Source organism: Epargyreus clarus, unplaced genomic scaffold, assembly GCF_041222505.1.
Source record: "Epargyreus clarus isolate Ecla_fem2 unplaced genomic scaffold, WU_Ecla_fem_2.2 ptg000027l, whole genome shotgun sequence".
NCBI lineage: Eukaryota > Metazoa > Arthropoda > Insecta > Lepidoptera > Hesperiidae > Epargyreus > Epargyreus clarus.
In genome coordinates, this window is record NW_027332234.1 from 7,797,027 (window position 1) to 7,815,296 (window position 18,270).

Consider the following 18,270-nt stretch of genomic DNA (forward strand, 5'->3'; position numbering starts at 1 on the left):
AAGCTAACCGCTAAGTAGACGCCAATACGTATTAAAATTTATGATACGTATGATACGTATTATAATCTATGATTAAAATTTTGGAGCTCAAGGGGCACGGGTGCCCTACTTTGAGAATTCCTTGCTAATAATATCAGCCATAAAAAAGTAATTGCCTCCAAATCAAAGAATAGCTTAAGACCTGATAATAGTTAAGCACTATAATTGTTTGCAATTTTCTACTTACGTAAAATATAACTTAGCGTAAGTATTAGTTAAGGTAAAACGTAACAAACTTTTCCAATACAAACTTTCAACAAGGAAAATAATTAAAATATTATTTGAAATTGCACTGAAACCATAATACAAATCATTTGAAATGATTCAAGAGTTTCGTCGTTAGCTGATGATAGGGTTTTATAAAGTCGGCTGATTGCCATCTTGCTTGTTTTTGTCGTATAACGATGTACGCCAGTGCTTCTCAAAGTGTGCGGTAACGCTCTCTCGTGGGCGCTGGACACTTACAGGTGAAGGGTCTGAAGAAAATAGGAGGTGGGCGTTGGAGCGGGTTAGGCGGCGTTTGTTAATTTGTGTTTAAGTACATAGGCTACATGTACATTTGGGATTGGCGACATTGGCTTTTGAAGCTTGTTTTATTATCCAGCAGAATCGCCTTATTTCAGAAACAAATTATTTTAACACCTTTCTTTCCGCTGATCTTTGGTGTCGCTGCAATATAATTGTAGTTATTATCAATGATTCTAAAAGTGACACCTAGCGATACATGAACAAAGTTTGAGAACCTCTGGTAAACGCATAGCTGGTTTCCGGTTTGATGTGATCGGGTAATTACCAACGTAGGAGGCAATTCATTGGAGACATCTGAGAGAAAAGCAATTGAGACCAATTTGCGCCGAGTTTACTCTTTAGCTTTTACTTCTAAGTTTTTTCTGGCGTGTGTAAGTTTCTTTTCTTATGTTATGTAATTGTCTCTGTGAGAGATATCATAACATATATAAAAAGGGGTATTATAAATAATAAATTAAGTATTTTTTTAATATAATTATAATAATACCAAACTAGCCCTTCAACACATGGCATTGACCACAATCAACATAAAATATCTTTAAAAAATATATCTCTGTTATTTAAGACTTATAAATTTACATATTATCTAGACTATCTTTCCACGCACTAGAATTTTCTTATGCTGTAGGAGGCGTGAGCACACAAAGATGAAATCACAAACACCTAGACATCATCACTTAAATATCTGTCTGACGGGGATTGAACCCACATGTGTGACCGGTATGGTGTCCACTGCGCCACGCGATCGATAAACCTTGCGTTTTACAATTCTAGATTTTAACACATAATACAATTTTTTACCCAATAATTGTCTGCTTTTTTTTATAATATAGGAGTAGCAGACGAGCATGCAGTCCACCTGATGGTAAGTGGCTACTGCCGCCCATGGACATCTGTAATCAACTCCAGATAGGATTAGATATTTCTACCTGAGGTCGGCCACAGATGCGCCGCTACCTGAGGACTAAGCTGGAACGCCTCGGACAAAGTCTCCCTTACCACACCCTTCAAACCGGAACACAGCAGCGCCTAACACTGCTGTTATTAGGTAGAAATAGGCGTGGCGGTGGTGCCGCCGGAGTCGAACCACAAAGGGTTCCTTCAAATTATTTCTGCTTATTTTTATTCAAAAGAGTGTTACAATTTCATGCATATTAACAACACAATCAAGAATCAGTACTTAATATCAGTACTTATCTACCCAATTATCAATTTTAATCAATAAGTCTCCACATTGTCTATTACCTAATTAAGGAAAACAATTTATTAATACCACGTTTGTGTTGACAGCAGTTTAAGTAATTGCCCTAAATAAAATCTTTGCAATCATGAAACTTGTATAACAAGTTTCTTAGTTTAAATACAAGTTTCCAATGTATAAACCAGCAAAATGTCGTTACAAAAATACTACCTATATTACTCATATTACTCATAGGTAATTACAGCGTAATTTATGTAAATACATAAAATATTAATCGATTTTAATTACTTCTTCATAATATTGACTCTTGTAAATAAAGAGAAAGTTTGTTGCCTAGGCGTAGTTTCAATATTTTTGAAACATGCATCTACTTTAGAAGTAAAGACAATAAATAACTGTTAATCTTCATGATTTAAGTGTGGTATAGTACGCGCCAAACTACTAGTCCGCTCTGAAGTTGTTGCGGGCAGGTGTAGTCATACAATTTACTATGGCGACGCGATCCTTTCTATATTCAGAGCGAACTAGCAGTTTTACGCGGACTATCCCTACTCCAAGTGCTACTTTATAACGATAGTGCGTAGCTGCTTATCCATTTTGAAATATTGTAATAATACTAACATGAGGCGTTTTAATCAAGAAATTGATCTTTAGCCCATGCAATACTAATTGAAACTCATGCTCTTACTCTTTTAGAATATTTTAGTTTACTTTTCAACACTAGATGACTCTCTGAAATTACATCAATTACCTTGTAAAATCATCGCAACTCAATCATAGAAAACTTACATTCAGATAAACAACACCAAAATTTCAAAATTAACTATTTGCCAATTTATATAACGGCTTCCAGGTTCATTCTAATTTATTTTAATTCCTAACATCCAAATTAATGTTAATGAGTTTTGTAATTCGTGTCTGTCCGAATATGATCTTTGTGCAATCATTTTCAATATTGTCTTGGTCAGTGAGGTGACAATCCTTTCACTGAATTAGCATAGCGCGCGAATTGCCAATTTGATCTCATGTACCAGTCCAGATGCTTTCGTCATACAGTAGCAACATGGCCTCGATTAGTCCAAGATTAACATCGAAATTCAAATTTATAGCAGGCTGGATGCCTGTCAGTCTTTAGTCAGTTTCACTTAATTAGTTATGAGTAATATTTTACTATAAACATACCTTGAATTGTTTTTCTTTAGATTAAAGGAGATAAAAGCTTGCGGTTCACCTGATGGTAGATAGTCACTGCCGCCCATGATAATTCGAAACTAAACATTTAAAGCAGTGATAGCCTAGTGGTTAAGAATCTCGACCTTTCGATCGAAGGGTCCGAGGTTCAAATCCCAGGCACCTCTGATTTTTCAAAATTATGTGCGTATTACAAATTAATTATCACTTGCGTGGTGATGTAAAACATAGTGACGAAACCTGCATACTTGAGGTATGCATAAATGTATATAAAAAAAATGTGAGCCGTCACGGGACGCCTGGCAGATGTGAAACATCGACATTATTTTGTAAAAGTAATATGCAGAAAAAAACATATTGTGATAGGAACTAAATATGTCATAATGATAAAATAAAATATTACGATTTTTTCCAGATAACGATGACTATTTATTGAATAAACATTTATTTTCATTAAATACAAAAATTTACGAATTTATTTCAAATCGTGACTACTTAATTATCGCACAGTCGATTGCGCATGGCGACGCGTCGCCACACCGTACACACTACTGCATATAGATTGTATATACATATATACCATCGTATAGCGTGGCGCGGCATGCGTCGCCACGCCAGAAATCGGTTTTACGTGCGGCTATAGATGTTTCACATCAAAGAATATCAAAGGTATGTGAAGTCTACCAATACGCACTTGGCTAGCGCGGTGAACTATGGCCTAATCCTTCTCATTATGAGAGGAGACCCGTGCCCAGCAGGGGAACAGTAATGAGTTGATGATGATGATGATGAGAATAGGGATTCAAACTGAAGCCGATCACAGATGCGTTGTCACTCCTGAGGATTAAGATCTCCTCATATGTAAAATGGTTGAAAGTGGTAGAACTCTTTGTGGTTCGACTCCGGCGGCACCACCGCCACGCCTATTTCTACCTAATAACAGCAGTGTTAGGCGCTGCTCCTGTCAATACTCCTATATTATAAAAAAAATGTAAGTCATCCGGCGTCCACATCCGTCTACCGAAACGAAAGAATTGCTTCACGCTACAATTATTTTCCTGTATCGCTATAATTATTATCCTTTCTGTAAGAATTTGCATTGGCAAGTTGTTTAAAAGCTAAATACGAGTATTATATATTTTTACCCAACTGCGGTGAATAATGTCTTCTTTAGCACGCCCTGCAGCCAAAACGACTTGACGAATTTTAGCGTATAATGTCTTTGGATTCGTCGCAAGTGTGAGAATGACAATGGCTACATTACAATGGCTTCAAAACAGTTACTATCAGTAGAATTAATTATTTAGTTTGTTAAAAGTTCAAATAGTTTTTAATATGTTTAACTTAATTCCTATAGCGTCACTTTCGTCCGTAGTCGGAATAAGGTAATTTGATAATCGATGTATAAAAATATAAGAAAATCTAAATATAAGGGTGAATTTTTCATACGGGCCTTCAGGGCCAAATCCGAAACTATAAGGATTAGCGAAAAATGCTGAAGGGAGTTACGACGCCGATTTTGATAAAAAATAAAACTGCATTATTACTTTTTTAAAATAACTTTGTCCCTAGCCTGGAATCGAACGAGTTCATTTTGAAAAAAAATACACCCTCTATATTATTCCACTATCTGATTGTGTTGCTTATAAAGATCAAAATCTGGGAAGTAATGATAAATGACAAACTAAAGGAAATGCCCCAATTTTAAGAAAATACATATTTTTTTCATATTAATTTGGCAGTTAAGTTCCCGCCATTCATCAATTTAAACATTTCGCGTATTAACTATTTTTTTGGCTCAATGTTTCAAATCATTCGAAACGGACATTTTGATCTCGCTAGAATTTATATTTTTATGTCCGACTTAGTTAAGGTTATTTTTAGAACCATTATAATAGATTTAAATTAATATGGGCGGAGTTTCGTTTAATACAGATGTAAGGTTGACAATTTGCGAGAATGACTTTTTCGAGTCAAATCAGAGTGATTACTTAACAAAGAGATATAGAAAATCATATTTAACGTTGAAACGAAGTTATAAACAACAAACAACAAGAATTTACTATTTAATCAGTTATCTATTTTGATTAAAAAATAAATCGTAAAAACGGCGGTAACTTATTTGCCAAACTATCACTTTCTCATACTAAGCCATATGTCACTGTCATAACATCGAATAATGAGTTGATTAACCAACAAATTCTTCAATGGTATGACTTATGTATGTTTCTAAAGAATTACATAAATCATTTTTTAATCCTTAAGGATGAGGATGATATTCACCCTGTATATAACTCAAAGGTGACCGACTGACATAGTGATCTATCAACGCACAGCCTAAACCACTGGACGGATAGGGCTGAATTTTGGCATGCAGGTAGATGTTATGACGTAGGCATCAGCTAAGAAAGGATTTAGATCAATTCTACCCCTAAGGGGATAAAAAAGGGGATGAAAATATTACTTCGTAACGCGAGCGAAGCCGCGGGCAAAAGCTCGTATAATATATTTTTCTTACAAAACATCTTTATTTTTCTCTTCCTTTACAATAATGACTAGACCCAAATTACAAATTAGTTCAAATTAACGAGACCACATGTGTTGTAACACAAATAGCATTATGACCTCAATTACACATGCAGAATTTATGAATATTGAATTTAAATTTGGGTAATGTCAATCTTTGTGCTCATAATTCATAATTGCATGCCTCAGTTTTCTGTGATGTAATGTTTTATGAATAATTAAACTATGTTGAAAGTTGATAGATATTAGTTATCACTTGTTTTAACGGTGGAGGAAAACTTCGTGAGAAAAGCCAAAAGAAAATCGGGAAAAATATGGTAGACTTCACTCTACTAATTCGCACTTTGCCAGCGTTGTGGGCTATGGCCTAAGTCAGCTCATTTTGGACATGGGAAGGAAAATAGTCATGCATAAGTTATTACCAATTAGTACCAAGTCCATCTGAAAATGTTAACAATATCCGCTCTATAGTCTTACACGTACATATTATTACTATAATATCTTTGTTATATGTTTTTTTTAATAATATAGAAATCATTTATGATGAAAAATACATTAACATTATAAATATTTTATCTAATTAAATTAAAATTAATAGAAACTAAGTAAAATTGAATAATAAACTAAAATTATAAAATAAAGATGTAATATAAATATGTCTTTGTTATAAGTTATTTTTTATATATTTTGAACATTAACAATTTCTTTTAGCCTCACAAACTTTCGGAATTCTGTTTTATTTACTACCCATATTCCTAGTTACGATGTAGACCGGAGTCAATTCCAATTTTAGAGGGCCGCAAAGATACTTTGTGCCAAGTCGTAGTAAATAGACGTTTGTCTAATAACAATACGACACATTTTGATACTTTCTTACTGTTTGGCACATAGTGGAAGCATCATTTACGGATCAATTTCTGCCTATTAACGGTACTATCCAGCTCTACTGTGGTTTGGGCAGCTATGGCAAGGAGGAAAGGGGGCACGACCCGTTCCATTTTACGCACGTTGTAAATAAATAATCAGTTTATCTCATATATTGCCAAAGATTTGACAGTTCCTGCATATTAGAAGTTGCAAATTTCTATATTTGGTAGTCAACATTTGGATAGATTGAGTATCAATAAAGGGTGTTAGTCCTCAAGAGTAGCAATGCATATAGGTATAGGCGACCTCAGGTAGAACTGCGATCCTATCTAGACTTAAGGACAGATATCCATAGGCGGCAAAAGACATTTAACATCAGTTTGTTATTTCAATCATAGGTACAAAAAAGTTTACTTTCCAAATACCTATCCTACTTACCAAATAATATACGCAAAATGTTTGAGAGAAATCGATTGCGTATCAATTAATCAGGATTAATAAAATCATTAACAATTTTTTGCATGAATTTAAATAGCTAAAAATATTTCTCGCATGAATAATTCACAAACATAAATTGATGATGTTCAGACGATCGAAAGTGCTGATCGATGTCCATACGTCATGTTCGTTAGGATCTTAGAATATTAAAAAGTATAGAGCGAGCCTACACAGGTGCGAACAGTAGGCACAGGTAAGAACATTGACACTATGCACCGTATAGGACAAATAAATATAGTTCAAATTCAAGTAGAGTTAGTTTGATAATTTTGTTGTTTAAATAATAAGTATCGTAATTCTAATTAAATTGTTTTAAAACATTATACAACATTTCATAACGAACCAAGTACTGAGTAAAGAGCTAGTTTTAAACAGCACTAACAAATTTACCTACGATTCGTACTGTGCTAGGAGTCAGAACGCACTCTATCTAATTGTAACTCTGAGGTACCGATCAAAACAACAATATCTCTCCTCCAGACCACATTTCTAGACGACAGGACCGGTTCCTGTTGATACAGAAAAGTGATAGTCATTGCTCGGGACCTAGCCTTGATGGACTTACATAGGATAAGCATTTGCACTTCAAAACGATGCTGAAATTTTTATAATTGTTAAAGTTTTGCAGAAAATTTAACAAAAATTTGTCAAAAAGTGTAACACATATGATAATCTTACTACTTTTTCGAAATAATGATCGATCATCACTTTTTTACACGCTTTATATTAGCTTCACTTGCATGTTTGTCAGTGAGTAACTCCGTTTTTCAGTAGAAAGAGATCAACATACATCCTTATTGCACCTGCATGTATGAAAGAATGAAATAGAATACCGAAATCTTTTTAGTTGATTTTATCATAAAAGCGTGTTTTTTAGTTTTTTGAACTATATTTATTATAAGATTTAAGTAGTAATCGAGCATGTAGTTAGCCTGATAAGTGGTCACTGCCACCCATGGACAATTTAACCAACTCCTTAAAGTATAGGGGTTCTATCTAAAGTTGATTACAGATCCGTTACCTCCTTACCGATCTTAAAGTCTAAAGAAATGTATAATAAAACCTGTCAAAAAGGTTATTGTACCAAAAACACCCGTAAATTTAAATAAAATTGTTAAGATTGTTGGAGAAATTAGTTACATACATAATAACTGTTTATTTAACCGGTATTACATCATAGCAATTAACTCATAATTTAATAACAGTTTACCTCATTAAGTATAATATAAACCGTATGGTTTCACAAATTACTTTAATGTGTAATATGAATTGGAAATCGTAGACATTTTTGCCTTAAACCTTCTTCACGTTTTGACAGACTAATTCGTTTTTTTGTTTGATAACTATTGACGAGGTTTAGTCATCAATAAAAAGGCAGTGATAGTGTAATAGTGAAACCTCGGGCTCTCGATCGAGGGTCCTTGGCACGCAATTTTTTCAAAAGTTATGTTCATATTAAAAAAAAGAAATAATCACTTACTTTAACGGTGTATAAAAATCTCATAAGGAGACCTGTACACTTGAAACATCTTTAAAAAAATCTCAAAATTACGTGAAGTCCACCAATACGCATTTGGCCAGCGCGGTGGCGAGCCTAATCCTTTTCATCCTAATCATTATGTGAGGAGACATATGCCCAGCAGTCTTAGATAATTAAGTTGGTTTAATTATTTAAGCCAGCAGTAGGTCAGTAACGGGTTGGTAACGAAAAAAATCCTTTATTTTTCAACGACGATTACCAAGTAATATCGCTCACTGTGCGAGCACAAGAAAATAATATTTATACGATTAAAGTTACCACATTCCTACAACATAAATACTTAGACATGCTTTTTTAGTCTAGTGCTAATATTTACTCGTGCTCATTATATGATACATTAAGATTGTTTATATTTTATATGCCGCATCAATCAATGTATCTATCAATATCAATCAAATGCGAGCTGAAATCTTAAGGCCAGTGACTTTTGCCAGCAACATTGCGATTTGACCTCTGTTTTAATGTTTGAAATAGTTAATAACAATTGGACTGGTTACAGCGATGTGATAGGTAAAAGTAGGCAACATTTTAATGTAAGCTGCAAACGAGCCTAGTAGGCTGTATATAAAAGGTGCAGAACCTTTGGTGTTTCGGCTCCTGAAGGAACACTGCCACACCTATCACCTTATAACAATACTGTTAACTTCTATGATGTGAGAATGTGGTAAGGGCGCGACATTCATAATTTGGTTGTCAAAATTAGAAACGGATCTGTGGCCGAACAAGTAGAGCTCTAATTCTATTTGGATAAAAGACTTTTTAAAAGATGAAACGTTGCACACATATGGAGTTTCATTCGCCGCTTCTTCTCCATAGCTAAACACCTTCCGAAGCGTAGGTAGTTTGTTGACGTTCAAAAAGAGTTCTATGAATCAATTTTGAATAAATGAGATTTTAATTTGAATTTGATAAGAGTTTGCTTCTAGATTGCTTATTTGATACAATTTGAATATTGAATTACTAATCCAAAGAGCAAAATTATATTTTCATTTTTATTGGTAATGTAATGATATACTGCGATGAAATTGGTAAGGACATGGGAAGTTTACCGAGTTCTCTCTCGGGACGATCAGTATTGAACAATTGTATTTGATTATGTAAACATCATTTATATAAACAAGGGTAAATTTAAAGTGATCATTGATTGACTTATCTATAACATAAGTAGACATACAGATAGTACGTATCGACACCTTAGCAAATAATATATTGCAAAGATGATTATTACTTCAATGAAATGGCAGCATTCCAACCGATAGGTGCTTACAAACAAATGTAAACATGTATTAAAATAGAATTAAATAATATTAAAGAACTGTTACGTTGGGAGTGAAGATAGAGATTAATGAATGAACTCACATGTTTTTTTTATTATTAGATAAACGGTTTATTGACATTGGTAGTCTAGTGGTATGAAATTTTTACATCGTACCCTGACGTTAATGAACCAGGGTTCGAATCCCTTATTGTGCAAAATAAAATCCAAAATTAATTCATCCCCATTATAGGAAATTCACCTTAAAGTGTACATGTAGGTTGTAGAGTTCTCATTCATAATATACTCGAAGATAATACATATTATATATGACTGTAACTCTGTAGATCGGAATGAAAAATCGGAATTTGACAAATAATAGGCACAAATTGTCAAATCTTCGCTAGGAAAAACATAGCATAGATTGGTATGAGTAAATATGAATACCGGGTATAAATAAACAAAAATACTTAAAATTATCTATGGTCTAACTTTACAACTAAGCTAGAACGCCTAATATGTGTAATATCTGCTTTATCACCACTCACCAGTTAACCAGAACACGGTTATACAGGTAGTGCAAACCCGTGCGCAGTGGCCATACCGGTTTGTCGTGCAGAGTTCCGGATTCGAACCGCGATCAGATATATAGATTAGTTGTGGGTCTGGATGCTTTCGTATTATCTATGTGTGTTATGCTTATGAGTTACGTCCATAGATATAGGCTGAAAAAAATCTATGGTTACGCCATCAACAACAGGTTCTAATTGTGTGGCTCTGATAGTAAACAGCTGATTTATTAAGATTTTAAATGAAAATTAATTAGTAATGTGTAACATGTAATATAAATTAACCCCAAGTTTATCTACTCTGTAATAAATGACCTAAGTCTAACGGGATGAGTCATTACAATATCATTCGATTAATAAATAATTATCTTCAATAATAATGGCCGCATTCATTACAAAATAAGGTTTACCACTGTGTAAGTCGCTGATTGAAATTAAACTATAAACAAAAACAATACCTATCGATAATACGCCAAAAATTACCAAAAAAAATTGAGATGGTAGAGCCAGTATAGTTCCACCAGGTAGGTATAGTCCGCGCCTAACTGCCAGTCCGCTCTGAATTTGTTGCGAGCATGTGTAGTCATACAATTTGCTATGGCGACGCGATTAATTTCTATATTCAGAGCGGACTAGCAGTTTTACGCGAACTATACCAACGTCAAACACCTTTCTCACGTAGAGCGGTTCTTCACTCCACTAGAAAAGTGTGGATGCCACCTCAGACCTCAGGAGTGGCATCGCCTCTATGATCAGTTTCAAATACATCCTGTTCTATATTGTTAGCGTATTTTCAATAGTTATAATATGTTAACGTTTTTAGTATTCATTACAGTATAAGATGTTTTTCTTTAGTGATAGTCTCAAGTATTGTTCTAAATAAAGTATGGTAATTGATAAAACTAGCTCGTTGTCAATAGTCGCCACTTGGTGGCGCCAGTGAGCGAGTTGACATTAATATCTAAGAAAGACGGTGAAGTGAACTTACGAATCCGATCTGAATCCGTTGATCTGAGCAATTCGGGTTATTGTTTTGTGATAAAGTTTTTATTAAGTGTTTAATCAACATTGTGTTTTCCTGAACTGATCCTTACAATATGGATTGATTACAATGTCCACAGGCAGCAGTGACCATTAACTATCAGTTGGACCGCAAGCTCGTTTGGCACTCCACTTGAAAAAAGAAAATCAGGTAAAACAAAAGATAAAAGATAATAACCTTTTTGTCTGGCTATTTAGATGTACGAGTAGATAACAATGATAGAACTGTAGTTTGAATAGCGTTGATAGCCAAAAGTGTATTTTGGTCATATGCAATAGTGCCAAGTATTCAACTATTACTGGCCATCAGGCCTTGGCCACGTGGCATACGACTTACAAGGAACTAATGTCTGGCATATTTCTAATTACAGATAATTAATACGGTGTAAGTTACAATGACAGAGGTGTATGCCAAGTCGAGCGAATATTAATATTATTTTTAGCATGCAAAACCGCACTGAAAAAGTATATATAACTAATTTTAATGCACGAATAAAAATGTATAGCTATTGTTAAATTATGCAAACATAATGTATCTATTTAAAATTATACATTTATATTGTTAGGCTCTTAGATAATGTGAGGAATTTAAGCAAATATTTATAAAATGTCCTCTTTGGACATGATATAAAAAACTTAACAAATCAACAGTGTTATGAACCATACCTAATACCTAAGAAGACTAAGAGCTAATTAATACCTATAAATTGCCTAGGAAACAAATAAAAATTATTCGACATTTAGAAAGTGCTTATATTACAAAAATATACTAAATTAGCTTGTCTTTCGTGATGTTTAATAATCGCATAGTTACTGCGCTTCTACCAAATATTGTTGTCTATAAACCTCGTGTATACATATTCGCATGATCAATTTAAATAGTAAATAGCCGAATGGTTATTGCTTCCTTTGTACGTTAACCATACTTTCCTGTTCAATGATCGGAATAATTCCACATTTTCCGCATTAGATCTATGACGTGGACGTGTAATTAGGCAGGCCTCCGAAGCCCGTGTGTCGTACGCGCACGCCAACTTACTTCATGTTACGACATCACTTTCACTCGTAAAGCGCCAATTTATTCAGTTTAGGACTATGGCCACCTTTATTGAAACATTCAAGCGTGACTTCCTAATTGAAATGATACGTTGATACCGATTCAGTGATAGCTTAATGGTTGTATCTCGGTCTCTCGCTCGGGGAGTCCGAGGTTCCAATTCCAGACACGTACCTCTGATTTTTCGAAGTTATGTGCGTATTGGAAATTAATTATCACGTGCTTAAACGGTGAAGGAAAATCTGTGAGGAAACCTACATATCTGAGAGATCTTAACAAAACATGTTATCAAAGATATGTCGAGTCTACGCATTTGGCCAGCGCGCTGGAGTAAGGCCTAATCCTTCTCATTTTAAGAGAAGACCCGTGCCCAGAATGTGCAGAGTGCCCCTGTGGTACAGCGTCATTAAAATCATTCCCTAAGCAAGTATAGATTGAAACTGATGAAACGATGGAAACTGACTAGCATTTGGCCGTTGCTGCGAGGGCATTATTTACCACTGTAAAGAGTATCTTAAGGGCTAAACATAGTCACAAACAATCTGATATACTAAACTTCATCCAAATATTAATATTACTTTTGTTGTGAAAGAGTAAAAAGCACACATCATTACGCGCAAACGTTTGCATTTATAATATTACCAGTATAATAAACTTTATGTTTCGTAGTTTAATCCAAATCCAGGTAGAACCAGCAGAAAATTATACTTGACTTCAATTGATATAATGATGATGCCTCGTATCCTGAATTTTCGTATTAAGTTTCCAACTCATCGGTGCATCACATTTCGTGGGCGTCCTTCCTCATTGTCGCTAAATGCGACGTCGCTTGTTTTATTAGCTATTGTCTGCAAGTCGAGATCAATACTCGAGATTGTTCTACTAATCCCAGTACAGTTAACTACCTACTTGAGTGGTCTAATATTTGAGTCGCATGGCCTCTGGCATCATGACTGCAGTTCGAAAAAGGTCCGTTTCGCGCACTGGCCTTTTTGAAAATGTCAAGGAAATGTTCGCCAGTGACAATATTTAATTTTGAAATTGGATCTACTGTTTTAAAATATGTGCGATCAAATTTACGCCTACGTAGATCTTGGTAAAATTTAACAATATCTTATTAAGATACAAGGATACATTTTATAGACATATGTACCCATGTATATATCTTAGGTACCTAATAAAAAATATTTAGTGGATAAAATTGCAAATCAATCTATGACACCTACCCTACTAGAGGCCAGTCACTTTCTTTAATATTGATAATTAGGCTTAAGTTATTAGGAATTCATACTTCCATGGTGGTTTTGAAATATTGTGACTAATATCTGGGACTTTCTCACAAAAAAAACATTTTCTATTCCATGGAAAGCCGACCAACCCACACTTTGCCGGTTCGGTGGTCAGTAAGTTACTAGTTGAATATAGTGAAACTGATATAGGAAAAGGAATTTGGAAAGGCAGATCAGTGTAAGAAAAACTAATGGAACTATATTAGGTGTTGATTGATTCGTAAACTCAGTGCTTATAAATAGCATGTAAAAACTTGACGCGTGCTGTTAAACAGAACTTGTTTGACTTTCACGTTTAGTAGAGAAACATCTTTACACTATACAGAGAAATTTGCTTGAGAATCTGATATTCCTACTTATTTAAAACCTTGATTCTTGCTTTATATACAGTGGAAATTAGCAACCAGAATAGAAAGACTAGAATCGTGAAGCAGTAACTAGAGTTCTAAAGATGTTTTCTTTAAACAAGCACGGTAGTGCATATCAAATTCTGGCATAATTGGCTACTTCTACTTGATTAACGTGTGTTGTAAACTAAAATGTTGATTTTATTATTTAATATTTCAATATTAACTGGCAAAGAATATAAATTGTATCTACCTTCCTACTAAGATTTTAATCATATCATTGTATCTGAAAATTAAATAATCGTTTACATTTTACATGAAACACAGAAATAAACATAAAAATCATGCAAAAACAAGGTTACTGTCATTGCACAATTAAAAAGACACATATGTAAACCTAACAAATACGTGTGAAATAAGGAATGTTTTACGTTTTCACACATAATGTATATTATTCGCTTCAATTTTTACGTCGGACGGCATAATGATACACGATTGCAATATACACACGTAGTTTGAAGCACACAAACACGTTTTATCAAAACATCAAGTGCCAAGACGTAATGGCATGACATTGGCAGTATGAATGTAAATTTGATGCTCCGTAAAATTACAACCGACGTTTCCACACAGGAAAAATAAGGTTGCACTAGTTTTCAATGTTATTGAATAATTAACACCAATTTAATTAACCCAACGGCGGAACCGACACTGTTATAGGAAGTTGCAACGCAAGAAAAAGGTTAATTGCAACGCTCTTTAACACCATCGATGATATAATTAAGTAAAATTCGATCATGAAACATTTTTGAATAAAGAATTCTACTTTACATTACATAAATGTTTACATTAAAACAAATGTAGATAATTATTGTAATACACACTTATTGTAATTTATGTGATTTATTTCTTCTAAAATCTTATGAGATGTAAATTCATGAACGATTAAACGTACATTCGTATCTAACTAGATTTATACCTGTTAATAGGAAAAAAATATAGAGCAGTATCATTATATTTTTATATTACGGATAGCATAATAATTGTTTCAATAAAAAATATGCGACGGACAAATAACCTCTCTTCTTTGGGAAGTCGGTTAAAAATGTGTGATTGTGAAGGAATTTTGACCCCACAGAGTATGTTTTACTTGTTGTTAACATTTATACGGAACTGGGTTTTCCAATAATAAATAAATAATTTACCGTGAACTTTTGACCGATCATTTTATACTTACGATATGACATTTTATTAATACGGTAAATTGTTGTGACTTATCAACTCTACCATTGCATTATCTTGAATAACGTGACAATTGCATGGTAATTTCATTTAAGTGGCTTTGGTACGCATTATTAACTTGAAGAGTGAAATTGTCCATGAGATAAGATTGAATGCTAATTATACTTTCGAGTAGTTATAGGTTATGCTATTGGAATAAAAACGATTTAACCCTTAAGGTATTAAGAGTAATTCAAGGAAACCATGTGTATATTTATCTTGAGATAAATCACTACAGCCCTAACAGATCCGTAAAAAAATCTTAATTAGGACAGGAATTACCCTAAGTTCCTGCAAGCTATTTTGGAATAAATCTTGTGGGTATATGTTCGAGTACATGCCTTATTCGCGACTTACCAGAAGATAGAAATATTATCTAATCGAATAATTAACTGGTAATATTGATAGTGATGGTAATACTACGGCAGAACGAAATATTTCTACATATTATTTACTCATAAATCTTAAACCTTATTATATTACTTAACGCCTTCACTTCCCGTATTCTATCCATCATCAATTCTATATTTAAGCCTACCTTGTGACAAGAAAGCAGAACCTAATCCAGCTCTGTACCCTTTATGCGTTTTGACGTTTTTACAAAAATGACTTTTTGTATTCGTTTACGTATTTCCTATATAATTCCAATCAGTTCTAATACAGTCCGCTGCGGGCGCTGAAAGAAAATGTATGGGCACATACGTAAACAAATTAAAAAACAGTCATTTTTTAAAAACGTAAAAACTCACACTAAGGGTACTGTAGACGATAGAAATCGAACCCATATCCAACTTGTTCTAAAACGCAGTGCCTAGTTTAATTCGTTGCATAGCTAACCTGCCGGTAGTTAAACAATCGAGTAAAGCGCACAATCCCCGGTTCAATGACAAACGCAAACAATGCTTAACTTGACAACGGATTGAACACGAAGGTAATTCCAACTCATTATTGTATCAATGGAGAAATCCGTAGTGGGCGACAACAGTGGCGAAACGGCAAACAATAATAAAGAAAACATTTGAATGCATTCCGTCGCTGTGCGCTGCGTGCAAGGACTTAATCCTTATTAAATTTCACAGAACGCACGTGAAGGGTGAATTTGGTTGCCCGATGCTGTACATAAACCTTTGTACTTTGATATAATCTTAAAACAAAAAAAAATAAATTGACCTTTATTTTTTCTCTTCAGATATTTTAACGACGGTAGCAGAAAACTAGAGGTAATTTGAATATGTTAAAGGCCTTTGTTTTCATTTGCCTACTTTCTACAGTATTAATCTAGGACATCGCGATGACTTCATATAATAACATCTTAATAAATAAAAATTCATTGTTGGTAAACAAAGGATATGAGACTTGGTTAATTAAATATTTTTAGTAAGTTATCTGTTATGGACCATAGTTTTGTAATTACCTGTTTTTGGGTTTTATCCGGGAGTATGATTGAGAGTTCGAATGTGCGATTCTTTTTATCGCGACTGTTAGATCTCATGAGCTTCGACGATGTCCGCGTAATGCTGTGAGCCTTTTCCGGCAACTTCAAAGCCACGATCGACATGCTCCGCGAAAGTCGGCGGCCCAGCTTGCGCGTGCGCAGCGACATGGACCCGCTGAGTCCTCGCTTGCGAACCTCCACCGCTACCGGCGCGGCCTCCACAACACCCACACTCTCCTCACTAGCACCAGCCATCGCACTATCTTATAACACAACTTAACCAATATTCCACAACGTCAACACATCTCCAACGAAAACGAGTCACAAAACTAGACCATCGTCCAATACTCCGAGAAAGTACTCCGTTACCACTGAGTCATCCTGCATCCGTCTACAACTGCATTTCACAATAGATAGATAATCCGCATCTTAACTTCGCACGATATGCGAGTGAGCCGCGCGGTTCGGACGGGTCCTATGCGGATCATATGGTCACGGAGCCGGTTTACGGACTGCCGTTTCGACCTATCTCTAGCGACTACAATTGCGAAAGACAATCGGTTAACGTAACTCGATTATAACAATGGTCCGGTCCGTAATCGGTGTAAGTGTGAATGGGGAAGATTGCGCAGCTATAGCGAGCGTTGCGTTTAAATAGGGCGCGTTATCGTACGGCGTGTTATGCATGCGAGTGCGCGACGTGCGCGCGGGAGATCGCGGTCGGAGCGACTAGCCGAGCGAATGTGGCGGCCGGCGCCGAGCGAACACTTGCCGCCCCCGCCGCTGACAGCGCCACAACACAACGGCTAGACTAAAATCAAATAACTTATCGAATCACAATGTACCAAACACTACGACACTAAACAAATGCTCTTTTGTCTGTTACAATACGAACGCGCGCTCCCACGAGATTTTTGACTCCGAATCAGGACGTGTCGAATTCGTATGGCACTATTACTGGCACTAAGCATTAAACATAATTAATTACACGTATAAGTAGGTACCAGATAAGTATTTACATGATATAATAGGTAGGTACTTATTATTAACTAAAACGAAATTATATTGAAGTAACCCTCGTGTTAATTATTACGTTTTGTGCTAAAACATGAATACTTAATAATTTCTTTCGACTCTACTTTTCTTACTTAAGACATTTTTCCGTAAATAAAAAAATCAAGTTATACACTTCATTGTGATATAAGAAAGTGACATTCAATCAACTCTAAAAAAGTAGAGTTTGTAGAGTCACAAAAAAAAAATCTGTTACTAACGACGCATAAACACAAGCGACCCCAGTGTACCAAACAACATAAAAATAATTGCAAATGAAATTCAAAGAAGAAAATATAATATCTACATACTCATAATCATAGTTCAATTTACTTGTTATGGTACTGACCTTCTAGCATTACATCCATGACTCACTAGAGCCAACAACGAAATAGATTAAACGAAATATGTTAAATAAAAAACAAGTCGAACCCCATTCTTGCTAGCACTGGCGAATAAGACCAAAAAGAGAACTAAGTAATTAACCAGTCATTTTATAACTAAGCCCGAATCATCTAATCTCAATCGTTATAACTAGCTAACTAGTGTCGTG

General features: G+C 34.8%; 1 protein-coding gene across 1 annotated transcript in view; it reads right to left on the reverse strand.

The window, feature by feature from the left end:
- LOC140753806 (uncharacterized) overlaps positions 1-17,399 on the reverse strand; it is a 185,324-nt gene extending 167,925 nt beyond the window's left edge. Inside the window, exon 1 of the mRNA XM_073088594.1 lies at positions 16,644-17,399. Coding sequence (XP_072944695.1) covers positions 16,644-16,919 — 276 coding nt within the window. The 5' untranslated portion in view covers positions 16,920-17,399. The remainder of the gene's footprint in view (positions 1-16,643) is intronic.
- Between the last annotated feature and the right edge of the window lie 871 nt (positions 17,400-18,270).